The sequence below is a fragment of the Doryrhamphus excisus genome, linkage group LG5 (assembly GCF_037039965.1).
Source record: "Doryrhamphus excisus strain RoL-2023G ecotype Guam linkage group LG5, RoL_Dexc_Guam_v1.1, whole genome shotgun sequence".
Lineage (NCBI taxonomy): Eukaryota > Metazoa > Chordata > Actinopteri > Syngnathiformes > Syngnathidae > Doryrhamphus > Doryrhamphus excisus.
The window spans coordinates 17737533-17765472 of record NC_136361.1 but is presented as its reverse complement, the minus strand read 5'-3'; the positions used below and the strand labels follow the sequence as shown (position 1 = coordinate 17765472).

The following is a 27940-nucleotide window of genomic DNA, read 5'->3' as shown; positions in this document are numbered from 1 at the left end:
TCCAAGATTCTAGGACAGGAGTACTGTGCAGTTTTCCAAAATCTGTTTCAAAGATTTTCATAAAGAAACCTCTCAGAGAAGAGCTCCAATGCTTTTAAGGACCTGTTTCAAAAATACTAGTTGAATATTTCCTTCTGCGCTTTATTGGTTTTGAGGATCAACTGCAAAAATGATGTCAAAGATCCTGTAGCTTGTGACAGGATTTGAGGATTTGAAACACGTTAGTTAAAGCCCTTCAATAGTGTTCTGCTGTTTTTAGGAATCAGCTGCAAAACATGAGGTATTCCCACGTTTTAAACTGAACTCCCGGGCCTGTGTAATGCCATTTATCTAACGAGATACTCATTCGGCTTTTATTTCTTTAAACATTCTAAACCGGAAGTAGCGGTGGCGGTCTGCACAGACGCTTGTTAAGCTCATTTGGTTCTCCTTTGTCAAAAACTGACTTCCGTTCTCATGTTTTGTTCGAGGTTGTGGAATGTGCCATCTTGTGTCACAGTGAGCTAGTTTATCGCTGTACTCAGCTGAAAGAATTCTACAGCCGTTGCTATTTTGGGGGAAGGGCGTTTGATTCAATCTAGCATCCAGTTCCATACGTAGCAAAGACGTCTATTTACCTTAGCTAGCTGGCTAGCTAACAACAACAGCCAGCTGAGTTGAATCCCCTCAACATGTTTCGATTCCTGAATGACGTTGATGACGACCCCTTCATGATGTGAGTAAACACAGTAGATCCTAGCTTCGACATTTAGGCGTTTGCAACACTGGTGAAAAGAGCTACATGTCGGCACATTACGTGGGTTTGTCGGTGTGCAAAGGAGGCAGGTGACTCGTTCCTCCGGCCAGTTGTGACGGCCTAGTTGGTTGCCACCATGTTGAACAGATTCACATGTTAGGAGCTCAACAACATCACTTTAGTTCCTAAAGGGGCGACATGGCATATTGTGAGTAATCGATGGGAGGTTCAACTACCTGAAATAAGCGGATTTGCTGCCTGACAGCGTTGCACCTCATAGCTTAGTGAACACAATCTAATCATGACAACAAAAACATGTGTGACACTGCATGGTGCATGAGACCAATTACTTTGTATGTGACAAAGCTTTTCAATATTTTTAAGAAAATATATAGATCATGTTAAAAATAGAATATATATGAGATACAATGTACAATATTTGCTATATTTAAATGTTACAAAACCATTTAATACATTTTGTAATAAATTTGTATTTCTATAATTATTTCAGGTGTATGTTTTGAACATAGTTGTAATTGTATTAAAAGAAAAGTAATAGTTTCTGCATACAACTAGGTGGAGCCCGCATACCATTATGAGAGTGTTATTCATTCATTCATTCATTCATTCATTTTCTACCTCTTTTTCCTCATGAGGGTCGCGGGGGTGCTGAAGCCTATCCCAGCTGTCTTTGGGCGAGAGGCGGGGTACACCCTGGACTGGTCGTCAGCCAATCACAGGGCACATATAGACAAACAACCATTCACACTCACATTCATACCTATGGACAATTTGGAGTGGCCAATTAACCTAGCATGTTTTTGGAATGTGGGAGAAAACCGGAGTACGCATGCACGGTTATTATTACATTGTTATTATTATACATTGTTATTATTATTATTATTATACCTTTATTTACCCAGGCAAGCAATTTAAGAACAAATTCTTACTTACACATGCAGCCTGAACAAAGAGCAAAAGCACTGTGACCGGAGAGAGGAGTGCTGAAAATAAGAACAACATTACATAAAATTACAAATATCAATACAGTAAATATGTACAATACATACAATACAAAAGCATCAAACAACATTGTTAAATATGTATTAAATGGGAATTACACTGTTCATTTGCTACTTCTCCCAAATGCTCCTACAATCAACACAATGACATGAATTCATATATACTTCTGGGTTGTACTTTTGGCATATGCACCATATAGACATTTTCTCATGCTAATTCAATGTTGGCGTCACCCTAACGTTGTGGTTGTTGTGCCCCCAGGGATCCATTCGCAGCTCATAGGCAGCAGATGAGGGGTATGTTTGGACCATTTGCCGTGGACCCTTTTGCACTTGCCCCACAGATGCAGCCACATCGTGCACCACGGCGACAGGTAACACAACTAAAACCGCAAACCCGTTGCATGTTTGTTTTATTTTGTTTTATCTTTTTCGAGCTTACGTTTGGTTTATTTTCCAGGCTGGTGCACTGACTCCATTTGGCATGATGGGAATGGTAAGTGTTGCATCTAGAACCTTTGTTGGCTTGGTTTCTTTTATACATCATGATTAGCTTGAATCAAGATCACCTCATATCTGTTTGCAGGGTGGAGGCTTCATGGACATGTTTGGCATGATGGGGGAAATGATGGGGAACATGGTGAGTAATTTATACAACTGCTTTCAAATCATGCAGAAAATGTAACTTCCCCACATAGTTTGGAATTAATTTTATAATAAGACCCTCGTCAGGATAAGCGGTAGAAAATGAATGAATGAATGAGAATGAGCTGTGGAATGACAATGGGCACCCCTAATGTAGTTAATTGGGAAGGAAACAAGTGCCATTTAAAAACAACGTGTATTCAAAGATGTATTTCTTGTTGCGACTATGGCATGCTGGAGCCTATCCCTATTATAATAACAATAAAACAAATAATAAAAACTTAAGAAACCACATATAGTTGGTGGGTAGACAAATAATTATTTTCAGATTAAAATTGACAAAGCATTATTAGAGCCCTGTAGACATGACAAAACACGACTATAGTCACATTTATACTCTTTTTATTTACAACTTATTGCGCAACTGCAGGGTCTTGTGACACATGCTAACTCGCGAACTAGAGCGCTAGCGACCTAAATGGTAGCCTTCAAGTTATTTCCTTTAAACTTAAATAGCCCAAAACTTACCACTTCCACACGGATAGGGAGGATAACTAAGTTATTTAACCTTTAACATGAACATTAATCAAACATAATAATTTTTTCTGGGTACATGATACCATACAGCATCCATATCAAACTTTTGCGGCCCGCACTAACATTAAACTTTCATATCAAGGTGGGGGCCTCAAACTAGTGTCCTGCGGGCCACATTTGGCCCGCGGGCCGCATGTTTGAGACCCCTGTTGTAGCACCTCCAGAACTGCAGCCAACAATAATTATGATATATATATATATACACGTCTTTTTCCATATTACAAGTTCCTTAAAACAGCTTGTGCATCCAATTAAATATTCATTCATGCATTCATTTTCTACCGCTTATCCTCACAAGGGTCGCGGGGGTTGCTGGAGCCTATCCCAGCTGTACTCGAGCGAGAGGCGTGGTACACCCTGGACTGGTCGCCAGCCAATCACAGGGCACATATAGACAAACAACCATTCACACTCACATTCATACCTATGGACAATTTGGAGTGGCTAATTAACCTAGCATGTTTTTGGAATGTGGGAGGAAACCCACTCACAAGGAGAAGACACACAAGGGGAGAATCGAACATCGTCTTCCAGATCTCCTGACAGTGGGGCTGTCTTTGTTCAGTCAATAAAGAAATTACACACTGACTCACTGGTATGTTATGTCAGTTGGTTTGTGTAGCTGACGCAGCAGTAAACAGTCTGCCTACACACCCCAGCTGTGGAAACAATCAGGGTTTATTGGTAGAAATGTGCCTCTTCTCGCAGTCTCGCACCTCCTTCGTAATAGATATGACAATACCTGAAATTTCCCTTCCAGGAAAGGCTATCCGGTTCGCCCAACTGTCAGACATTCTCCTCTTCCACAGTGATCTCCTACTCTTCATTAGACTCCGGGGCTCCTACAGTATACCAGCAAACCAGTGCGACAAGGACAGGCCCTGGAGGGGTGAGAATATGTGGTTAAATTCCTACTATATTGTCACACAAGCTATTGATCTATTTGCTCTCCTCATCCTCTGAAAATCCCATGTTATGATAGTTTAAAGGAATGATTTATGTTGTATTAAACCTGTCATATCAATAATTGAATTTCATCCAGAGCGACCTTTTTTTGTAATCACCGTGCGGTTCATTACAGATTCGTGAGACACGTCAGTCGATGCGAGACAGCGAAAGCGGCCTGGAGCGCCTCGCCATCGGTCATCACATCGGCGAGCGCGCGCACATCATGGAGCGCTCACGGAACCGCCGCACCGGAGACCGTGAGGAACGGCAGGACTTCATCAACTTGGATGAGAGTGAGTCGTCTTACTTCACGACGGAGAAAAGTAGTTGAGCTAATTAATAACCAACGTTCCTGGCCAGGTGAGGCTGAAGCCTTCGATGTGGAGTGGAGGAGTCAGGCGGGACGGTACGCCCCGCCAAACACCCGGGGGCTAGACTACGGCCGTGAGCGACGGGCAGGGGGACAGCAGTTGGCTCTCACTGCCCCGCCTAGCTCCACAACCCCACCGGGCCATCGGCACGAGTCCCCCCGACATCACCCCCCACCCCAGCCCCGCCCACGTTACGACTGGTGAAAGGTACAAGGTGTGTATTTCTTCACGTAGAGATAGATCTGTGCCTTACAAGAAGACATGGGGGAAAGATGCTATAACAGACATGTTTAAACATACAGTATACATAATACAGATATCTTCATAATTTTGATACTCATTAGACAAATAGTCAATGACTTATGGTGAATTTGTTCTGCCCATATTTATAGAAAAATGTTTTGCTTGGCAGGCATGTTCTCCAACCAATCTTACCAACATGCTTGTCGATAGTGTGTACCAAATTTAGTGTGTTGTTGAACTGTGATAAATTTTAAGTCAATTTGACTTATGTGCTTTCCCATTTTTTTTCACTTGACTGTACATAATATTGAAATATGAAATAAACCCTGCATATTTATAAATTGATCAAGTTGAGTGGCATATGTGCAAATTAAAGGTGATATCCATGCTTGGCTCACACTATCCATCCTTACACTTTTTTCCCCATCCTAAAAAAAAAAAATATGAGAACACCAACACTGGCGAGTGTACGTTACCAAAAGTGGCTTCAGAGACAGATTGTACAAAAAAAAAAGTATATTCTTCTATATAACGGAATGATATTTGTCAATGGGTCCGAAAAGGGGGTGTGGTGTTAATGGCTGTCTCTCACATACACATGCATGCAGTCTCAAATAAGGTCTACTTCTACTGCGTGTAATATGTACATGGGGGGGGGGGTCTGTCTGGCTTGCATGCTCTGAGTGGGAAGAAGTACTATGTTCGGTATTCCATTGCAATACGCAACCATGAATGTAAAAACTGAGCTGCAACGCTCCATGTTGGGTCATGTGATTATATTATGTAAGTTTACATCCAAAAATGATGTTTAACATCAAGAGAGACTAAAAATGAGTAGTTATATGTTAGAATAGTTGCTAATTCCTTGTCAGCTAGGTATTTAATGAAGGCTGATCAGTAAGTCTCTTGCACTGGTTCATTGTAAAATGTCATTTCTGCTGTAAAAGTGTTCTTTCTCTCCTCGTAGGAGCCTTTTGTGGGTTGGTGGTGAGTGAAGGAAACACTCTACGGATGCTGTGAACCACATTGAGGATCCTTCCATCTTCCTCACTGATGTTTGATCTGACCGGACTGTCTATACATAAAACACACTCAACAAACAACCCTCTCGACACACAGAACATTGGTAGTCTTAGAATTGATCCTCAGTGCCACACTTACACACTTGTACAAACGCCCCCCCCTGCCCCCCCCCTTACTTTACTTAACCCGTTCCCCGAAAGTTTGATGTGTGTTGTTTTTGCCCACTAAAGTGCTTAAAAGTATGCAGTGCATCTGCTGTACAGTCCGTTTTGTTTTGTGGAGGCACACGTGTGTCTGTGAATTGAACTGTATACTGTTGACTAATGGAACAAGCTAGATTAAAGTAATTGCTAGATAAATACATGCTCTGTGTCTTGTGTGGACTATTTTTCATACAGAAATGCCCTCCATTCCACATTGGTAGACCATTTATACAGAACAGACAAAAGGATTGGAAAATACTAGCTGTAACAGGCTGTGCTTTCTGATGCTACGTCCAAAGTGGGAAATTGAACAACAGAACAACACAAAAAATGCTGTCAAGGTTGAACAAGTTTTTCCAGGCCATGTGAAAGGGGTTTCTGATACTATCTCTCAAGGTGGAACATTCCCTATAGTCGACTTTGTCCCCACATATAAAATATTGCAAAATAAGGGAACTAAAATGGGCTTGCATGGAACCTGGATTTGAATCTGTGTGTGGAGTTTGCATGTTCTCCGGGTACTCCGGTTTCCTCCCGCATTCCAAAAACATGCTAGGTTAATTAGCGACTCCAAATTGTCCATAGGTATGAATGTAAGTGATATTATGTAAAAGAATAATAGGAATGAAAATGTGACTATTGGACTATTTCATGTCTACAGGGAAAGCCATAAACGGGTTTTTGTATGCTCCAACTACAAAAAATACTACATTTATTAACTTGAATGCTTATTTAATTGGGCTGTATGGCGTTGAGTGGTTAGCGTGCAGGCCTCACAGATAGGAGACCTGAGGTCGATTCCACCCTCGGCCATATCTGTGTGGAGTTTGCATGTTCTCCCCGTGCATGCGTGGGTTTTCTCCGGGTACTCCGGTTTCCTCCCACATTCCAAAAACATACTAGGTTAATTAGCGACTCCAAATTGTCCATAGGTATGAATGTGAGTGTGAACGGTTGTTTGTCTATATGTGCCCTGTGATTTGCTGGCGACCAGTCCAGGGTGTACCCCGCCTCTCGCCCAAAGTCAGCTGGGATAGTCTCCAGCATACCCCGGCATCCTTAATGAGGCTAAGCTGGCATAGAAAATGGATTTATGGGAACTAAAATATTCCAAGGAGTGATGATGCAGTGTAGTTGTTTACAGCAAACCGTAACATTCTGTGTTGGAGACTGTACCTATTGTTGTGGCCAGTGAGTATGCGTGCAGTGTTGTAATCTAGTAGGTCATGTGACATACAGATGGAGCCTGTGGAGCAGCCAATGAGATTCCACTGACTCCCAATAAATTCATCCAATAGCAGCCCTCTTGCTCTGACACTGTCAACTATTTTTAAACGCACACGTCGTACCTGTCTCCTTTGATTGCCTCATCGGTAGATATCACCTGACTTAAGGTATTTATTACTCTATATGTAAGCTAATATTCTGTGTTTGTATCCACCAGACACAATGTTGTAATAATATATATTCATATATGAAAGAAAAATGGCAACAGTGCACATAAATGATGAATGTGGCCGCACCGTCGCTTTAAACAAGCCTCCTGCTGTTCCACAGCATCTCCATCTTTGATCCCCCACCCCTCCTCATCTTCCCGTGACTCATCAGCACCGACCCCCCACTCCCTGCGTGTGTTGTAGTACTCACCCTCCTCCCATTTCCCTGTGTCGCTCCTTCATCTTCTTGCTCCTCTCATTCCCTCACATCCTCTCACCGTCTCCACCACGCTCCACACAGGCCGCAGGTAAGAAGAATTCCTCATTCCATTCTCTCACTCCTCCATCTTCTCAACGTCTCACAACACCATCGCTACGATGGTGATTCAGGTCTCGACAGTAGAGTCTCTCCTGCGGGGAGGAAAATGTGCGTGTTTGTTTGTGCGGTACTGCAGGACTGATACATAATACAATAGGTTGTGCATTCAAATTAAAATAGGAAAATGCAATCTTGTTGTTTATTTTACAGGATGTCCATTCTGAATATTGTTGCCAGGGAGATCCTAGACTCCAGGGGTAACCCAACAGTGGAAGTCGATCTTCATACCAATAAAGGTGAACAATGACAAAAATTTTGATGTATGTGTGCAGCTATGTTTATACTTTTTTGAACAATTCTAGAAATGTACACATACTGCATCAATCCTAATAAAATAGTATGACAAATGGGGAGGATTTATACATGCAATCCGACAGGTGGTGCCAAACAACTTCTCCATTAAGCAAGTCAGAGCTTTTCTTCCTGTCACACACACCTGGACGAAGCAGCCATGACGCAGAACAGAAAAAAAATATTCAAAGGTTGTTAGCAAATTACCAAAAAAAAGGACAAGGTTTGAATACTAATATTAAGTTTTCCCTGTTAAAATTATTAATTTTGTCGTTAATATTTTTCCACAAATGAGTCTTGAAAAAAAGGGGCTGTCTTATCCACAGTAAATAATGCGGTACTTTAAAGAGGAAGATGAAGATCCTCTGCTCGTGAAAGTATTTCCCACATAAAACACGTGTTAATTGTTCAATTTCAAATCAATTGTGGTGTCGTTGTCCCAATACTTCTGGACCGAGCTCACTGTTTTTGGTCTCCGATTCAGGTTTGTTCCGGGCGGCCGTGCCAAGTGGCGCCTCTACCGGCATTTATGAGGCTCTGGAACTGCGAGATGGAGACAAGACTCGTTACAAGGGCAAAGGTCAGCAAAATATGCCAATCTCTGAATTAACCCCTTCAGAAGAACCATGTAGAGACGTAAAAAGTATGTTTTTTTTTTAATTTACGATTAGTGCTATTGGGGCTGTACTGCGGACGAGTGGTTAGCACGCAGGCCTCACAGCTAGGAGACCCGAGTTCAATTCCACCCTCGACCATCTTTGTGTGGAGTTTGCATGTTCTCCCCGTGCATGCGTGGGTTTTCTCCGGGTACTCCGGTTTCCTCCCACATTCCAAAAACATGCTAGGTTAATTGGCGACTCCAAATTGTCCATAGGTATGAATGTGAGTGTGAATGGTTGTTTGTCTATATGTGCCCTGTGATTGGCTGGCGACCAGTCCAGGGTGTACCAGCCTCTCGCGCAAAGACAGCTGGGATAGGCTCCAGCACCCCCGCGACCCTCGTGAGGATAAGCGGTAGAAAATAAATGAATGAATGAATGTATATCCTTTGGCCAGTCATCCTGGTCAAAGGGGTCTTCAATGGAAACAACTGCAAGGAAGCATAAAAGAACTCTTGCTACACATCCGGCTGCATGGTAGTTAAGTGGTTAGCGTGCAGGCCTCACAGCTAGGAGACCCGAGTTCGGGTTTTCTCCGGGGACTCCTCCCACATTCCAAAAACATGCTAGGTTAATTGGCGACTCCAAATTGTCCATAGGTATGAATGTGAGTGTGAATGGTTGTTTGTCTATATGTGCCCTGTGATTGGCTGGCGACCAGTCCAGGGTGTACCCCGCCTCTCGCCCGAAGACAGCTGGGATAGGCTCCAGCACCCCCGTGACCGTCGTGAGGATAATCGGTAGAAAATGAATGAATAGTGCTATTGGCCAGGGGGGAATATAAAGGTAATAGGTAATTACTATTATTATTAAATAGGTAATTACTAATAAAATTAGTCATTACTTAAAGGGGACCTATTATGCTAATTTTTCGGCCCTTTGTATTGAGTTGTGGCCTCCTATAGAGGAAGGCCGGGTTGCATTGACATCAGTTGAAGTCAGTGTTTGAAATTCTGTAAAACAGAGCTTGCAGAGTCATCCAAAACTTCTTTCAGGGCTCAATTCCAAATGCACAAACCTCATTATCTGATGCCTCTTGGTGCTTTAAGGATTAAACTTAATTAAGTAGATAAATGGCCACTTTTGTAAAATGAAAATAACATGTTGAATATGTTGTCCTATGTATGTTTTCTTAGGTGTAACCAAAGCGGTTGGTCACATTAATGACTGCATTGCACCTGCCCTCATCCAATCAGTGAGTAGAACTCCACGTGCGTGTTCATATTCACACGGACGTTGTTGGCATGATGTGGGTGAGTGACATGTTGTATGTCTCAGGGCGTCAGCGTGTTGGAGCAAGACAAGCTGGACAACATGATGATTGAAATGGACGGTACCGAAAACAAATGTAAGTCGCCTTTTTTTTTTATATTTTGAATCAATGACTGCCGAATCCACATGTTGTGTGACTGCTTGTATGGATGCTTGTAGCTAAATTTGGCGCCAACGCTATTCTTGGGGTGTCGCTGGCCATATGCAAAGCCGGAGCAGCGGAGAAGGGCGTGCCTCTCTACCGTCATATTGCAGATTTGGCGGGGAATGGTGACCTAGTGCTTCCAGTTCCTGTGAGTCTACCTTGTGGTTGTTCCTGTAGAACAGGGGTCTCAAACTCAATTTACTTGGGGGCCACTGGAGCTAGGGTCTGGGCGAGACTGGGCTGCAAAAAAAATTAATAAACTTTACTTTGGTTTAAATTTTCTACAAGAAAAGCTCTGATAAAACATACCACTGTTCTCGATTTTATTTTTCTACACAAAATAAGATGAAAAATAAATAAACAAATCAAGAATAAAGAAAATCAATCAATCAGTAATAAATAAATATAATAACAACAATAAAACTGCAAATAATAAAAACTTAAGAAACCACATATAGTTGGTGGGTAGACAAATTATTTTTTTCAGATTAAAATGAACAAAGCATTATTAGAGCCCTGTAGACATGACAAAACACGACTATAGTCACATTTATACTTTTTTTATTTACAACATATTGCGCAACTGCAGGGTCTTGAGACACATGCTAACTCGCAAACTAGAGAGCTAGCGACCTAAACGGTAGCCTTCAAGTTATTTCCTTTAAACTTAAATAGCCCAAAACTTACCACTTCCACACGGATAGGGAGGATAACTATTAACAGTTATTTAACCTTTAACATGAACATTAATCAAACGTAATAATTTTTTCTGGGTACATGATACCATACAGCATCCATATCAAACTTGCGCTGGCCGCACTAACATTAAACTTTCATATCAAGGCGGGGGCCTCAAACTAGTGTCGCGGGCCGCATGTTTGAGACCACTGTTGTAGAACCTCCAGAACTGCAGCCAACAATAATTATGATGATATATACATCTTTTTCCATATTACAAGTTCCTTAAAACAGCTTGTGCATTCAATTAAATATTCATTCATTCATTCATTTTCTACCGCTTATCCTCACGAGGGTCGCGGGGGTTGCTGGAGCCTATCCCAGCTGTCTTCGGGCAAGTGGCGGGGTACACCCCGGACTGGTCGCCAGCCAATCACAGGGCACATATAGACAAACAACCATTCACACTCACATTCATACCTATGGACAATTAACCTAGCATGTTTTTGGAATGTGGGAGGAAACCGGAGTACCCGGAGAAAACCCACACATGCACGGGGAGAACATGCAAACTCCACACAGAGATGGCCGAAGGTGGAATTGAGCTGTGAGGTCTGCATGCTAACCACTCGGTCGCTGTGCAGTCCCCAATTAAATATTACACTACTCATTTAGTTTTAGCTTAGTTTAATAAAGTAAATAACATAAGTAAATGCAATTAACTGAATTGAATCAAAATACAAAAAATTGTCCTACCCTTCATTTAGGCTTTTAATGTGATCAATGGGGGCTCCCACGCTGGAAACAGACTGGCCATGCAGGAGTTCATGGTGCTTCCTGTGGGGGCGGAGTCATTCCGGGAGGCCCTACGCATTGGGGCGGAGCTCTATCAGACCTTGAGAGGTGTCATCAAGGAGAAGTACGGTCAAGATGCTACCAATGTTGGAGACGAGGGGGGATTTGCCCCAAACATTCAAGAGAACAGTGAAGGTAAGAATGCCAAAAAAAAAATAAAACTTACAAAATCTTGTGACATCACTTCCTGGTTGTGTGACCATACAGCTCTGGAGTTGATCAAGACGGCCATAGAGAAGGCGGGCTACACAGATAAAGTGGTCATCGGGATGGATGTGGCCGCTTCCGAGTTTTTCATCGAGGGAAAGTATGACTTGGACTTCAAGTCTCCGCCTCTTGCCGCACGCAACATCAGTGGCGAGGAACTGGCAAACATCTACCAAGGCTTCATCAACAACTACCCAGGTGTGTGTGTGTGTGTGTGTGTGTGTGGAGCTTCCACTGTCACCTCTAAAGGAAGTGTGTTGCCTCTCCAGCTCTGACAATTACAACCTCTTAAAGAGCTTTTAATTACGGTGCTCATCTGGCAAATGAGAATGTGTATCCTTGCCCAGATGATAGTGTGCTGTATCTGTGTGGAACATGATTCCACAGCAGAGTAATCAAGAGTTCTTCTATGCTTCCTTGCAGTTGTTTCCATTGAAGACCCCTTTGACCAGGATGACTGGCCTGCCTGGACTCAGTTTACATCCTCAGTGGGCATCCAGGTAAAAAGAATATACGTACATTCATTCATTCATTTTCTACCGCTTATCCTCACGAGGGTCGCGGCGGGTTGCTGGAGCCTATCCCAGCTGTCTTCAGGCGAGAGGCGGGGTACACCCTGGACTGGTGGCCAGCCAATCACAGGGCACATATAGACAAACAACCATTCACACTCACATTCATACCTATGGACAATTTGGAGTCGCCAATTAACCTAGCATGTTTTTGGAATGGTCTAGTGGTTAGTGCGCAGACCTCACAGCTAGGAGACCTGGGTTCAATTCCACCCTCGGCCATCTCTGTGTGGAGTTTGCATGTTCTCCCCGTGCATGCGTGGGTTTTCTCCGGGTACTCCGGTTTCCTCCCACATTCCAAAAACATGCTAGGTTAATTGGCGACTCCAAATTGTCCATAGGTATGAATGTGAGTGTGAATGGTTGTTTGTCTATATGTGCCCTGTGATTGGCTGGCGACCAGTCCAGGGTGTACCCCGCCTCTCGCCCGAAGACAACTGGGATAGGCTCCAGCACCCTCCGCGACCCTTGTGAGGAAATGTGGTTAAAAATGAATGAATTAATGTTTTTGTAATGTGGGAAGAAAACCCACGCATACACGAGGAGAACATGCAAACTCCACACAGAAATGGTGGAGGGTGGAATTGAACTTGAGTCGCTAACCACTCGCTAACCACTCCATGCAGCCCTACCTAAAGAGCTGTGGCGGCTTATCTTGGATTTTTGTTTTGTTTGTTTTATATTACAGCTTAAAAAAACTATTTCAACATTATGCTACTAAAATTCATTCATTCATTCATTTCCTACCGCTTATCCTCACTAGGGTCGCGGAGGGTGCTGGAGCCTATCCCAGCTGTCTTCGGGCGAGAGGCTGGTACACCCTGGACTGGTGGCCAGCCAATCACAGGGCACATATAGACAAACAACCATTCACACTCACATTCATACCTATGGACAATTTGGAGTCACCAATTAACCTAGCATGTTTTTGGAATGTGGGAGGAAACCAGAGTAGATGACCATCGATGGCCAAGGGTGGACTTGAACTCGGGTCTCGTAGCTGTGAAGCCTGCACACTATCCACTCCTGCACCGTGCAGCCTATATAAATATATCTTATATCATATATATGAGTATTTCAGCGATGTTTGCATCATGCAGGTGGTTGGGGATGATCTGACGGTCACCAACCCGCGTAGGATACAACGAGCCGTGGAGGAAAAGGCCTGCAACTGTCTTCTCCTTAAAGTCAACCAGATTGGCTCCATCACGGAGGCCATTAAGGCGTGAGTACATTTTGTGTTTGTATTGATTTTAGATTTTTAGATTATTTATCATTCTTCTTTTTCTGCCCGTCAGCTGTAAGCTGGCTCAGGAGAACGGCTGGGGAGTGATGGTGAGCCACCGCTCAGGTGAGACAGAGGACACCTTTATAGCTGACCTGGTGGTGGGACTCTGCACTGGACAGGTACACAGAGACACTCATGACATGATATTTGGTGTTACCTTTTTTTCAGTCATCTATTGTAGGTTGTAAGTTTGGTGAAGAGCACTGTATTTGGTCTGCATGGGCACAGATGGGTGTGTACGTTTATGTACGCGGAACCCGTATTTGGCGTGCACTCGCTTGGGAAAGGGAGGAGAGAGGAAACGCTGAGAAGTTCACATAGCTTTTTTTGTCACAATATTATAACTGAATACCATATACCAATAATAAACATATTATTGTAATAAAATTAAGACTTTTTCTAGTAATATTATGACTTTATTCTAATTAAATTAGGACAATTTTGTGCTTGTCATATAGCTATAATTGCTAACACAACAGAGGTGCTGTGTCTTGCCTCGGATACGACTTCTTCTACTACATCATTTTATGTTATGTATAAAGGACAGCAACCTAAAAAATGCCTACCAGCAATCATAATAATAATAATAATAAATAATGTTTGGATTCTTTCCCCAGATTAAAACTGGAGCTCCTTGTCGTTCTGAGCGTTTGGCTAAATACAATCAGCTCATGAGGTGTGTATCCCTGTATAGATATGTGTATGTATATATTGTATACATCCGTACTTCTTTAACTTCATCCTTTCCGACTTTCTTTGTCAATTCTTGTTAGGATTGAGGAAGAGTTGGGTGACCAGGCTCGCTTTGCTGGACACAACTTTCGCAATCCCAGTGCACTTTGAACATGAGTGGTGACGATAAAAACAAACATCATAATAATAATAATAATAATAATAATAATAATAATACTAGCAATCATTGTGTGCAAAGCACAACAAATGTTGTGTCGCTCCGAGCTTTGTTATTATGTGGTTGACTTTGCTGTATTATTGTTGTGTCACCCTGCACTGATCGCCTGGCTCTACTTTTTGTCAAATGTGGATGGATGACCTTTGATCTTTATTGTGCTCTACCACGTTCCCTGACTTTCCGATACTGTGAACACCAAGCGGCTTTACACAGCTTTAAACAATATTTGTGTGTAATTGTGGAAAATAAAGAGATGGCTATATGTTGACTCTATAAATGCATCTGTCTCAATATCTATTGGCAGAGACACAATTAAGCGTGTAATTGCGCTCTCTAGTGGGCAAGATGATAAATTACACTATCAGCAACCCTGGGACAACAAACAAAAATTGTACTATTACAAATTAAATTACAACAACCCCAACTTTGTATAATCATATAATCATACAAAATGTATTCTTGTATAGTTACAAGAATTCCTGTAAAATTATGGCATTTGTAAAAAAAAATTCCCTCAAAATATTAGGGCTTAATTCTCACAAAATTCTTATAAAATCATTCCTTTTCTTCCCAGAATATTGCTACTTTATTTTCCCCAAATTGTGAACCCCCCTGGACCACATAATATTTTGAATTATTCTACTAAAATTATTATTTTTTCTCATAAATCACAATTGTTTTCATGTAATATTTAGACTTTATTATTTTTAATGTGTTGCTGGTTTGTCCAATATAATAGAATATAGTGACTTTCATTGATTCCTTTAATCTTGCAAAACTTATGCTCATTTTTCCCCCTCATCGTGCAAATGTGTCCCGGATAAATAATTTTAAAAAGAATTCTCACTTGTAATTTTACATTACATCATAATATTTTAACAATTTGACAATATTTATTGTCCAATTATGTATCTTTTTTTGTAATATTCTTTAGTTATTCTTGTAAAATGATTACTTTTTTTATCATTAATTAGTATATCACAAGTACGATTTTGTTCATGTAAAACTGTATCATCTTTGTATCATAAATCTATAATTTTATTAAAATAGAATTATGCAATTTTCTTGTAATTACATTACAATTAGTCTGATAATATTACATATTTTCTATTACAAATACAGCTTTGAATATGTGAACTAAATGATTGTCATTGTAATGTTATTCACTGAATTATGGGATGTTATTTTATTTCTGCTTAATCACTCATTGATCAAACCTAACACGGAATAGCTGTATGGGATCTAAATGGACTGCAGTACCACCAAGTGACCAGCAGAGTGCGACAGTGTGATATATGCTCCGGCTGTGTGCTGCTCGGCGAGGCTTTGCTCCGTGACGACGACTGATGGTTTAAAAGAAAGAAAAGGCTTGTGGAGCCACGCAGGCGCAATGGGAACAGTCTCCGGCTAGGTTGCTATAGTTACCACACAATAGGAGACGGGACAGGGGGCTGTGTGAAGGGTAGAGAGAGAGCGAGAGAGAGAGAGAGAGAGGGAGGGAGGGAGGAGGAAGAGGAGGTCTGCAGAGCCGCTTGGCTGGACACAAGCTCAGACAGACAGCTGCAGGACAGACGTGGACGTGGACTCAATCACGGGGGAACATCTTTGAAAACAACTTATTGTATTAAATTAAATCACTCTTGTCGTCATTGTTATTATAAGGCTGGGTTTGTGTATTTGCTACGTATTTATGTGCATGACGAATATAATTCAGTGTACTGTAAAGGTGACTCCAGAGGGACCCCCCTCCCACCACCACCACCCCTCCCTCTTCAGAGTTTTGGCCTCCTCCTCCTCCTCCTGACGTCTCCCCCCTGTTCCTTTCCTTTCCTTTCCTTTCCTTATGCAAATCACGCCCTCCTCTCCTCCTCCTTTCTCTCATCCCTCTCTCCACTGCTAAAATTGTGCTCTCTCACAGAGAAAAAGCCAGTCAGGGAGAGACATATTCGTATATAAAAAATAAAAGTCGTCTTGGAGGAAGAGTGGGGTACAAGGTAGGAGGAGGGGAGGTGGAGGCAAAAGCAAAAAAAAAAAAAAAAAGGGGGTGGGGTAAGAAGCCAGGGCACATACGCATCAATTTGTACAGTTCAGATTTTTCCACGCTGCTGCTGCTGCTGCTACGATTTCAGTCGCCTTGTTGGGTTTTTTTTTTCTCCAAACGTGAGGCGGCGTGTGTTGGGAGAAAGCGGGGGAAAAATGGCTGTAAAAGGGACAGTAGAACCAGAAGACATCGTTGGATATTAAAAGGTAAGCAGGATTAAAAAGGGGGGTGCAGTGACAAAATAATGTATGCTGTGTGTTTTGGAATCTACCCCCCCCCCCACCCCTTCCCCACGCACACACACACACACCCCTCCATTGTACCTTATTGTCATCCCGGTGCTGCGTTCAGGCTCCATAATGACTTACTGGGCATAGCCACATTCCTGTAAAAAAAAAAAAGAAAAGCCGGTGTGAGATAATTTCGCCATTCTCAGTCCGTCCATGCATCTTTACATTGGCACTGCAGTACTCAATTCCTGCATGTAAGTGCAGGCAGCTGCCACCTGTATGTGCCATGCATCATTCATCCTTATTATTATTATTATTTATAGTTATTATTATAAGTGTGTGCTCTATTTTTCCTATTATGCATGTCACTGCAGCATACACACTAATAATTAATGCATAGCCATGTGTAGCAGTGCAGCTGAGAGAAAAAAAATCACCTTTGTGCACACTATTTATATCCTTATTCATCATTCATTATACAGCAAATGGATTTATATATATATATTTCAAATAAGCATGTGATGCTGCCATAACCAGGTCATAGGACATAGGGTTAACCACAAGTGGCCACAGGGGTGTGTATGTATGTGTGTGTGTGTGTACCTCCATATTCCCTACCCTGCCTGTTCTACTGCATGCACGCCTAATATCAAGTTTTTGGTGTAAGAGCACAGGCCAAACCACCACTGTGTGTGTGTGTGTGTGTGTGAATGTGTGTATGTGTGTTTTGAGCCAGCAGTAGTGTTGATCCAGGGACAGAAAGAGAGGCATGCTGGGAATTTTAAACGATGAAACGAGGCCTTCTGCAGTTGTAAATTACACGTTTTCACAATGGCGCAAATTCTTCATCTCCACACGTGGTCAAATCCTATTTTGCACATTGGTTATTCCTGCATCTCTGAGTGTGTGTGTGTGTGTGTGTGTTTGTGTGTGAGAGAGAAATAGAAGAGAGACTTTATGCCATCTTAAAAAAAACATCTGCAGGCCAAATAATGCCTTCTTTGTTTATGATTCTTTACAGGTTCTCAGCGGAGTGAGTAAACAACAACAGAAACGGCAGAAGCGACCCATTCGAGGTCTTACAATGCCTGGTGTTTTGTAAAATGGACATTATAAAGAAGAAATCATGAAAACGCGGACACACAAAGAATCGGTATGGGTGAGGCACACGGCCATAGAGTTTTTGCATGATTCTCAAATGTTTTTCACCAAGTACCTAGCTTGTCATAATCCATGACTTCTACTCCCAGAAAATTTGAACTGAATTTTGAAACTCAATTCCAATCTTTGGTTCATACATTTGTATTTCTACTATTATCCATTCAGCCATCCATTTTTTTTCCGCTTATCCTGTTCAGTTTCATGGGTGAGCTGGAGCCTACCCTGGCTGACTTTGGGCCGAGAGGCATGATACACCCTGTACTGGTCTCTAGCCAACCATTGACACTTATTCATACCATTGCTGAGGGAGGGGGACTGAACGCACGCAGCCTGTAACTGAAGTCAGGCCAATCGACCACCAACTACCATTGACTAATTTACATATTTCATACATATACTATTTCTGATACCATTTTATTTTGACTTAAAATGGGGTTTCTGTATACCACTAGATGGAGCCGACGTACCACCAGTGGAACTCTTGCCACAGTTTGAGAAACAATGCCATAGCCTCTTGGTAAAGAGTTCCCTCAAAAGGTTGATGTATCAGAACTGTAAAATAAGATCTGCCTTTCATACAGACCACATCAAAGTGGGATTGGTGATCGTCGTGAGCACCTGGTGCTCACAACAGGCACAGTTAAGTGAGTGTGAGGTGCTAATCTTTATACACAGTGTTGATAGATAATCAAGGTTGTGTTGATTAGAAACTACAATATTGCCAGCTTCACATTGTTCTAGAACAGGAAGTGTGAGACGGGCATCCTCCAGGGGGATGTGCAGCATTCATTCAATCATTTTCTACTGCTTATCCTCACGAGGGTCGCAGGGGGTGCTGGAGCCTATCCCAGCTGTCTTGGGGTGAGAGGCGGGGTACACCCTGGACTGGTCGCCAGCCAATCACAGGGCACATATAGACAAACAACCATTCACACTCACATTCATACCTATGGACAATTTGGAGTCGCCAATTAACCTAGCATGTTTTTGGAAGGGGTGAGGGGGAAACCGGAGTACCCGGAGAAAACCCACGGTCGAGTCTCCTAGCTGTGAGGCCTGAACACAAACCACTTATCCACCATGCAGCCGGATGTGTAGCATTCATTCATTCATTCATTTTCTACCGCTTTTCCTCACGAGGGTCGCGGGGGGTGCTGGAGCCTATCCCAGCTGTCTTTGGGTGAGAGGCGGGATACACCCTGGACTGGTCGCCAGCCAATCACAGGGCACATATAGACAAACAACCATTCACACTCACATTCATACCTATGGACAATTTGGAGTCGCCAATTAACCTAGCATGTTTTTGGAATGCAGGGGGGGGGGTGCTGGAGCCTATCCCAGCTGTCTTTGGGCGAGAGGCGGGGTACACCCTGGACTGGTCGCCAGCCAATCACAGGGCACATATAGACAAACAACCATTCACACTCACATTCATACCTATGGACAATTTGGAGTCGCCAATTAACCTTGCATGTTTTTAGAATGTGGGAGGAAACCGGAGTACCCGGATGTGTAGCAACTTGATGAAAATAAAGAAAAACTAGTAAAGGCTTACTGTACCACACTTTGAAAATAACCGGTCCAAGAGGTGTAATATCTCGACTACATGCTACCACTTCCTGTTTTGCCATTTTGTTTTAACATTCTTGCATTTTGGACCATGCAGATTCCCATGCGCAGTGGGCGGCGGCGGGGGGCGAGCGAGGAGAGGAGGGGTAGACGCCCGCACTCCAGCCCCACTCGACCTGAACGTAACGATAGACAAACGGTTGGAGCTTGTACACTCTCTATGTAACGTCTGTGCATGCCTGTGGTTGTGATTAGGGTAACAATGACTTGCACCCATGTAATCATTGTTATAGTGTCTTTGTAGTACAGTATCAATATCTGTAACAATGCATGTCCACTGCATGAAAGACTATGCATTCAAAATAACGTGTGTCTGTAGAATTAAAAGTATTGTGTCACTTTAGCCAAGAGGTGGCGGTGAGGAACTGGCTGGAAATCGCTTCAGTCGCAGATCACAAGGGCATGATTCATCCGAGAGCGAGGGGGAGGAACTTGTGTCTCCTGCAAAAAGGCAGAAAGTTCAGGTTTGTGTTACATTTCATCAGCCAGTTATATAAAGCAGTGGAATAATTCATCCAAACGGCGTGTGTCTGACCTATAAGGAGTTATTTCTGCCGTGCTCTGGCAATAGATCCTTTCACAACATTGATTTTTACTTCATCCACAAATGATCTTTTCTCGTCCAGGATCCAGCCGCCAACCAGAACCCTCCAACATCAACACACTCCACTGACAGCTTGGCTCCCTCCGCAGTCCCGCCTCCAACCTCCGTGTCCAACCAATCCCGTGAGAGTGACAATGAAGACGGCCAATCCCAGGGCAGCAGGAGTTCGGTTGTGGGCAGCCTGGCAAATAGCAGCAGCAGCCTTAGCAGTGGGCGGGACATCGACCAGGACAATCGTTCCTCATCCCCAAGTCTCTCCGCTTCTCCTCTGGGTAGCCTCGACTCTGATTCCGAGGGCCCTGACTCACCAAAGCAAGGAGAAAGGGAACGGGAGAAAAGCAAAGATGGAGGCGCAGGAGGCCTGGCGTCAGAGGACAGAAGGACACTACGAGAGCGGAGAGGGGAGGATCCCTGTGGAGATGGACAAAAGATGGATACGGATGCACGAATTGAGGACTGTGCGCTTAAGCCGATCCATCCTTGCCCCTCCTCGGGTCTCAATCCCTCGCTCCGTGGAGCTGGGGATTCTTCAAATGACAGCTCTGCTGGGAGGAAGTCTTATTTCTCTCTGGACTCCAAACTCATGTGTAAAGTTGAGTATGGTGGACCTACTGGCGCCGATGCCGTGCCAAGTGGCAATAGAATTAATTCCAAAGCCAACACACAATGTGTGACAAAGACATCTGCCGTGGGTGGAGATTTTTCCCATAACAGCCCTGGCATTACACAATCCTTGCCCCCACCTCTTCCTCCTCCACCTGCTCTTAAACCACTGGAGCTGGGGGGGCAAAATCTTCCCGCTGAGGTCAAAATAGAAAGAGACAAAATGGATAAAGCAGATAAGCACCTGGACAAGACCCAACCCACTCCCGCGTCCCTGATGCAGACCGGCTCCCAGCCGCAATCCCAACCCCAGACCCAAACCACCACCCACCCTCACCATTACAGCTCCCCCACCTGGCAGGGTGGCACAGCAACCGGTTGCCAGGGGAGCTGGGGCTACAACCGTTACCCTGGCAACCATCACCCACACCAGCACCAGCCCCAGCCCCCAGTGCAGCAGCAGCAACTTCCCTCTGTTTACAACCCTCCTTCCTCTCGACACGCCACCTCTCACCCTTCTTACCTCCCCCATCCACACCCTCACCCACACAGGGAGTACATTCCCAGGTATGCTGGAGGGGGAGGGGATAGAGACAGGGGGGCTGTGGGAGACAGGGAGAGGGGACCGAGGGTTGAGCTCAACAGGGAGTTCTCTGCTCCCATTGGTAACAACAGCAACACGAATAGTGGGGCTAATAGTAGTGGTGGGATGGTTGGTATCCAAGGCAGGGAGTTTGCAGGTTTGTCTGTAGGACAAAACAGGGAGTTCCAAGGCTCTGGAAGAGATGGACCTTCTAATATAGGTGCTGAAAGAAGAGACTACGTTCCAGCTTTCAGAGACAGAGATCAAGAAAGGGAACGGGATATGGGAAGAGAGTTTCCCGTGCCAAATCAAAACCAGAGTAGAGAATTTGGCCCTAACGGAGCTGGAGGGGGGCATACCAGAGACAAAGACAGAGGCAGATGGGGTGAGGTTGGAGGCCAAGCAAGAGAAGGAAACTGTAACCCAAACAACAACTCCATCTCACAAGGAAACCACCCCGGTTCAGCTAGCGGACTACCTGTTAACCCCATGCTGAGCCGAGATCCACCAGCATCACCGCAAAACAACAGCGGCCACCCACCTCATTCTTCTATGCCTCCACACTCACATCCCACAAACTCCTCCAATCGGGACTTTCCACCTCCCATAGACCAGGCACAAACCCCTTCTTCTGGACCTGACAGCTTTCACAGAGAGTATCCTCCCACTAGTGGGAAAGATTTCAATGCTGGCGCTCCTCCGTCCACTGGGACCAATCGAGATTATCTCAGCCCAACTGGCGTTACCTCTAATCTAGGAAGAGAGTTTTCAGGGTCTGGTGGAATCCAAAATCCTCACCCTTCTCACCCACACTACCAGCCAGGACCTAGAGAAAGAGAGAGGGACTCAAACCTGCGAGAGTCTGCTCTGTACCAAAACCGCGGGGTTCCAAATCAACCTCCTGCCCTGTCGCCATCCTCTGCTACCAGTCATGGACATCCTCCAAATGCTCCATATCCTCCTACTCAGCAACCCCCACCAGGTATGGCACCTAATATACGTGCCCCACACTACCAGTCAACTGCTCAGACTCCTCCGACCCATCTATCTCCACTACCAAGCCCCTCCACCAATCAGATGGGAGGTTTCTCGTCATTCCCCCCCGGATCCACCTCTGCACCTAACATGCCTCTTCCCGGGCCAGGCATGCCATCACCAGGATGCCGTCCCTCCCCTTTACATAGCACCTTGAACAGCCACCCTAGTTTCACAGGAACATACCACTCTAATGGGAGCGGCGGCAATAATCTGGCTAACAGCAATAGCAACAGTGGTACACCCACTGGCAGCAATACAAACTCCCAATCACCTCAGAATGTCTGTAAGGGCCCTCCACCTCTTACTAACAACAGCATTGCTACCCCGACACTTCCTGGCGGAGACGGCCTTTCAGATTCAGGCCTGCCCCAACCGCCTGTAATTAAGGAGGAACCACCAGAGGAGAGGGACGAGAGTGAGAGTCCTCCACCCGTGTTGAGAAGCCCGTCTCCTGAACCTAAGCCCGTAGACATTCCCATCCACGCTAGCCAATCAGCAAGGTAATTGTTGTTATTTGTCTCTCACTTCAGTTCCCGAAATGATTGTAATACTGAATCCTGATGGCTGAAATAACCGGTGCGCTGTTTCACTTTGTCTCTAGGTTTCACAAAGTCCTTGACCGGGGCAGCGGCAACTCCTGTGCCCGCAGCGATGTCCTCTTTGTTCCGTTGGATGGTTCCAAATTATGGAAGAAGAGGAATGAGGTGATAGAAAGAGCTCGGAGGGAGGTTGAGCAACGGGCCAGGGATCTAAGAGAAAAAGAAAGAGAGCGGGAAAGGGAGCGTGAGAGGGAACTGGATCGCCATCTACAGGTGAGCTTGTGGAGCAAAACTGTCTCAATAAAGTTTTTAAATATAGTGCTGAATGGTGAAGAAGAGGTGGTTCTCAAATGGTGGGTCAGGACCCAAAAGGGGGTTGCGAGGCCGTTTTCAGTGGGCCATTACATAACCCAATGGACACTACATTTAAGCGATCGCACAATGGAATTAATTTATAAATAATAAATGTATTATTGGGGCGGCACGGTAGTCGAGTGGTTAGCATGCAGACCTCACAGCCAGGAGACCAGGGTTCAATTCCACCCTCGGCCATCTCTGTGTTTGCATGTTCTCCCCGTGCATGTGTGGATTTTCTCCGGTTTCCTCCCACATTCCAAAAACATGCTAGGTTAATTGGCCACTCCAAATTGTCCATAGGTATGAATGTGAGTGTGAATGGTTGTTTGTCTATATGTGCCCTGTGATTGGCTGGCGACCAGTCCAGGGTGTACCCCGCTCGATAGGCTCCAGCAACCCCTGCTACCCCTCGTGAGGAAAAGCGGTAGAATGAATGAAATGTATTATTTATAAATTATTAATTTATATTATTTTAAATAATAATAATAAAATTATTTATTTCTTCTTTCATTTTTTTGCAGCAGCAAAAAGATGCCAGTGTAGCTGCAGGCGCTCGTCATGGTTCTTCCCTCTTCTTCCCGTCTTCATCCTCTATGATCCTGGATCCTTCATCATCTTCCTCCTGTCCGGGCAACCCGGCCGCCCACCCTCCACCTCACCCTCAACATCATCCCTCTCACCCGCATGCTCACCTTCCTCCAGCACACCACCTCCACCCCAGCCTCTCTCACGCGATCCCCCACTCTCTTCTCCTGCCATCCATGGCTGGGGCATCAGCAGTAGTTGGGGGCCCTCAGGGTGCTTTGGGAATAGGTATCGGTGGTCCATATCTTGGTCCCGATACCCCAGCTCTAAGAACCCTGAGTGAGTATGCTCGTCCCCATGCTATGTCCCCACTGGGGGCGGCGAATCGGGCTCAAGCACACCACCCTCAAGTTCATCACGGTCATCCTCATGTCCACCCCTCCTTTTTTCTACCCCAATTCCAGAATCATCACGCATTAGCTCATCCGCATCATCTACCTGCTGATGCTGCAACAGCTGCAGCAATCTTGGGGTTTCTATACGGTGGCAGCCTTGAAGGGGGCCACGGTGTTGGGGGTCACCCTGGGGTCGGGGGAGGCCCTGTACCTGGAGGAATTGGGGGTTCAGGGTTAGGAGGAGTTGGCTTTCCTCATGCAGTTGCTGCTCACCGTGAGCGCATGAAGCCGGGATTTGAGTTTAAGAGCGATGAACGGGTCTACCCACCAAGCTCCATTCCTGATCCTGCAGCCCTAGCCCTGGCTCACTCTCATTCCCATGCCAGTGCTCACGCACATGCCCACTCCTTGCTCCTTGGGGGAGGTGGAGGGGGACCGAATGAGGTGTCCCTCTATTGCACTCCTCCTCCCCCACCACCTGCTGGCCCCCCACATCTCCAGAACCCAACTCTGCCTCCAGTAGCTCGACCTCCAAACCCTCCCGCCCCGCAGTCCTTGTCCAATCCACCTCCTTCGTCACTCCTACCGCCGTCACATGCTTCGTCTGCCCCACCACCCGTTGCCCCACCTCCCACGGGCCCGGCTGCACCTCCATCTGCTCCTCCTCCTCCTGCTCCACCAACCTCCAACGCCACCTCAGTTCATCACCCAGTCCCCCATTCATCTTTCCCCAGTTCTCTGCCCTCTCATCTACCACCAACCACTTCCTCTGAGACCTACCCGACTCCCACTCGATCACCCGCCTCTTTTGAGCGAGACAGAAGTGGAGACAGAGAACGGGAGCGGGAACGAGACAGAACGGCACCGCCAGCCTTCGGAGACAGGGAACGAGAGAGGGAAAGGGAAAGAGAAAGGGGAGGAAGTGCAGGAGGAGGAGGAGGAGGAGGAGGCAGCAACGCAAACGGAGGAGGAACAAGCGGAGGTGGAAGTGGAGGAGAAAACATGGGTCGTGTCCAGATGTTAAACGTCACACCCCACCATCACCAGCACTCCCACATCCACTCGCACCTTCATTTGCACCAACAAGACACAGGTATCCACTGCTACTAACTATGCCGCTTACGCTCATGTACTTCTTCGTTTCCTTTGAAGTATTGCTGCTTCTTTGGCTCTTATTAAATATCTCCTATATTTCCTATTACATCATTGGCATCCAGCGGCGGGCGGGGTTCACCCCCTGATGGACCCGCTGGCGTCGGGGTCTCCTTTGGCACGCCTCCCTTACCCCGCAGCAACATTAGGCACACCCATCCTGGCTCACCCCCTCACTGACAGCGAGGTGCTTCGCCAACAGCTGTTCGGTGAGGAGAAGACTCCTCGTCCATGTACTCGCTCACTTTTTTTCTATCAAAAACAGTCCTAAAAATTCAGACATCGCTCTTAGCAATGATACTGATGATTTCATTTCCGCATTCGGGGGGACACTTCTCCCAGGTGCTCCTTTCCGTGACCTGCCCCAACCGTCCTCCCTCACTGGTCCCATGTCGGCAGCCCACCAGCTCCAGGCCATGCAGCAGGCCCAGAGCGCGGAGCTGCAGATCCAGAGACTGGCCCTGGAACAACAGTGGATACATCACCATCACCACCATTCCCTCACCCAGGACGAGTACTATAGGTACGTTTATGTACCAGAATGTACCAATTTCTATTAGTCCTGACATATCCGAAAACCACCTGGTGCAACCCAAAGTCACACAATAATCAGTCGAGAACAAAATGATGCCATTTCTAATCAAAGTAGGTTCCAAATGCTACACAAGTTGCCTCCTGTTAGATCTAGGGGTCAAGGCCCCATCTGATCCCAATGCAAGCAGACTGTATTGGCAAAAAGTTAAAGTATACCCCTTCATTTGCACCAAAAATGCCAAAAGTAGCTACGTAGAAAACAAGTTTGTTAGCTAGTTTGATAGAATAGCAGAAATAAGTTTATTTATACTGAGGCATTTCCCTTTCGTGTTACTGTGCTCATTAGGCATAGCTAAAATTTCCTGATTAGTTAACTGGAAAGACAATTTAATGAAGCTTTAAAGTAAATGTCGCACAACATTGTGGAATGGACTGGAAAATTAAGTAATTGTAATAAAAACAAATCATTATTTAGACTCTGTATGGTGCCCTTAAGTGCCCAAGAAGGCACCTTTAAAAAATAATGTATTATTATTATTATGTTTGTGTTCAGACCAGGGTTCAATTCCACCCTCGGCCATCTCTGTGTGGAGTTTGCATGTTCTCCCCGTGCATGCGTGGGTTTTTTCTCCGGGTACTCCGGTTTCCTCCCACATTCCAAAAACATGCTAGGTTAATTGGCGACTCCAAAATGAATGTGAGTGTGAATGGTTGTTTGTCTATACTATGTGCCGTGTGATTGGCTGGCCACCAGTCCAGGGTGTACCCCGCCTCTTACCCAAAGACAGCTGGGATAAGCTGAGGAAGCATGAGGAAAAGCGGTAGAAAATGAATGAATGAATGTTCATGTTCTCATGCTGGGAGAAAACTTCCCATCTTTGCACAGTTGATTGTACCGTGTAAAACTAACGACTGATTCTGATTCTCCTTTCACTTTTTGTAGTCACCTGAAGAAAGAAAGTGACAAGACCCTGTGAGGGAGCGGCACAAGAAAGGATAAACAATGATGAAAATGCGTGCAAAGTTGAATTGAAGAAGAAAATGAAAGCACTATTAATACAAACTATGAAAAGACAAAGACGGGATGGGGAATTTACACACCGTCCCTGTGAACTGCACCAAGTCGAAGTTCCAGACTCTTTTTTTTTTTTTTTTTTGTCCTGCATTGTGTTCTTGAACTTCAGTCCTGTTTTTTGTATTGTGCTCTGTACAGTATATGAATTAGAAGGGAGGGGTTGGGCAATAGTGTGAAGTACAGTATGTGTAAAATACTCAACGCCAGACAGAATGAGTCTTTTTAATGTCATTGCATGTAGCTAGAGGAGCTTACCAGTGGAACTTTTTGGTTCTTCATTTTAGTAATTATGCCCTCATTTGTACTTGAGGAATCTATATGCATGAGACCAGCCTTTTAGTGATCTGTTTACAGCAGTATTATTGTTATTATTATTATTATTAATGTGGTCCGTTTGTCTATAATAATTAATTATATATATATATATATAAGTACATATTATTTGTATTATTTTTTTACATTTTCATGGTATGACTCACTTTTCATTTGAAACTGACCTTGTGAAACAAGATGAAAGCAAAAAAACCAACATGGAAATAAATTATGGGGTTTTTTTTGCTATGTTTTTACCTGCAGTTATTTACCTTGACTTTTTTTTAGTCCACGTCTTTGTGTTATACAAGTCATTCTTACACAAAGCATATCAAATTCCTCACGCGCCTCCCCCTCCCCCCTTCTCGGACTCCTTCTCCTAGGCCCCCCCCCCCTCGTCTTTTGGCGAGTGTGGCTAATAGGAGACACATGGGATGAGTGCGAGACATGGGAGTTGAGTTGCTCCATTGAACAGCAGCAGCCCTGTAGACTTGGCATTCCATAGTGAACTGTAAAAATGAAAAGAGAGGGGGGGGAAAAAATGGAGGAGGAGCTGCGAGAGTACGATTTACGGACAGCGCTGCTGAAAGCTCCAAGGCGTGATGTGTTTCTTGCCATGTCTGGCACACAGGAACCTCCTTCAAACGGACACGGATCACTGAACGGGGGCCTTCAGATA

At 44.7% G+C, this 27940-nt stretch overlaps 3 protein-coding genes and 2 long non-coding RNA genes across 15 annotated transcripts; 3 read left to right on the top strand and 2 right to left on the bottom strand.

Moving 5' to 3' along the window:
- Window positions 1-20: 20 nt before the first annotated feature.
- LOC144898530 (uncharacterized) lies at window positions 21-12219 on the bottom strand. The gene is made up of 3 exons (XR_013627415.1): window positions 11405-12219; window positions 7436-7635; window positions 21-921 (listed from the first exon to the last, which is right to left on the bottom strand). It is a non-coding gene; the product is annotated as an uncharacterized LOC144898530 (long non-coding RNA).
- On the top strand, window positions 408-5757 carry mlf2 (myeloid leukemia factor 2). Of its 2 annotated transcripts, none has more exons than XM_058053724.2 (8): window positions 408-715; window positions 2021-2132; window positions 2219-2254; window positions 2345-2398; window positions 3761-3889; window positions 4082-4241; window positions 4309-4526; window positions 5530-5757. In XM_058053724.2, exons 1-7 carry the CDS (start codon window positions 672-674, stop codon window positions 4521-4523), a joined length of 750 nt encoding a protein of 249 aa, XP_057909707.1. In that variant the 5' UTR covers window positions 408-671; the 3' UTR covers window positions 4524-4526; window positions 5530-5757. The 2 variants fall into 2 exon arrangements, with proteins under 2 accessions (XP_057909707.1, XP_057909706.1); XM_058053723.2 differs by having other exon boundaries at window positions 409-715; window positions 4309-4533.
- On the top strand, window positions 7105-14770 carry LOC131105529 (gamma-enolase-like). Of its 3 annotated transcripts, none has more exons than XM_058053712.2 (13): window positions 7105-7182; window positions 7754-7839; window positions 8379-8474; window positions 9690-9748; window positions 9832-9901; window positions 9985-10118; window positions 11416-11638; window positions 11711-11908; window positions 12134-12210; window positions 13383-13507; window positions 13581-13689; window positions 14188-14246; window positions 14344-14770. In XM_058053712.2, the coding sequence occupies exons 2-13, from the start codon at window positions 7755-7757 to the stop codon at window positions 14411-14413; spliced, it is 1305 nt and encodes a 434-aa protein (XP_057909695.1). In that variant the 5' UTR covers window positions 7105-7182; window position 7754; the 3' UTR covers window positions 14414-14770. The 3 variants fall into 3 exon arrangements, with proteins under 3 accessions (XP_057909695.1, XP_057909694.1, XP_078646957.1); XM_058053711.2 differs by lacking the exon at window positions 7105-7182 and adding an exon at window positions 7375-7532; XM_078790831.1 differs by lacking the exon at window positions 7105-7182 and adding an exon at window positions 7593-7651.
- On the bottom strand, window positions 13819-20823 carry LOC144898529 (uncharacterized). Its single transcript, XR_013627414.1, has 3 exons — window positions 19884-20823; window positions 16845-16906; window positions 13819-13847 (listed from the first exon to the last, which is right to left on the bottom strand). It is a non-coding gene; the product is annotated as an uncharacterized LOC144898529 (long non-coding RNA).
- On the top strand, window positions 16390-27505 carry atn1 (atrophin 1). Of its 8 annotated transcripts, none has more exons than XM_078790826.1 (10): window positions 16394-16727; window positions 17773-17904; window positions 19582-19683; window positions 19889-20008; window positions 20171-22872; window positions 22974-23184; window positions 23790-25281; window positions 25406-25549; window positions 25740-25863; window positions 26818-27505. In XM_078790826.1, exons 2-10 carry the CDS (start codon window positions 17878-17880, stop codon window positions 26849-26851), a joined length of 4956 nt encoding a protein of 1651 aa, XP_078646952.1. In that variant the 5' UTR covers window positions 16394-16727; window positions 17773-17877; the 3' UTR covers window positions 26852-27505. The 8 variants fall into 8 exon arrangements, 7 of the variants coding, with proteins under 7 accessions (XP_078646953.1, XP_057909689.2, XP_078646952.1 ...); XM_058053702.2 differs by having other exon boundaries at window positions 16395-16727; window positions 23793-25281; window positions 25406-25573; window positions 25683-25863; XM_058053703.2 differs by having other exon boundaries at window positions 16396-16727; window positions 25683-25863.
- Window positions 27506-27940: the final 435 nt, after the last annotated feature.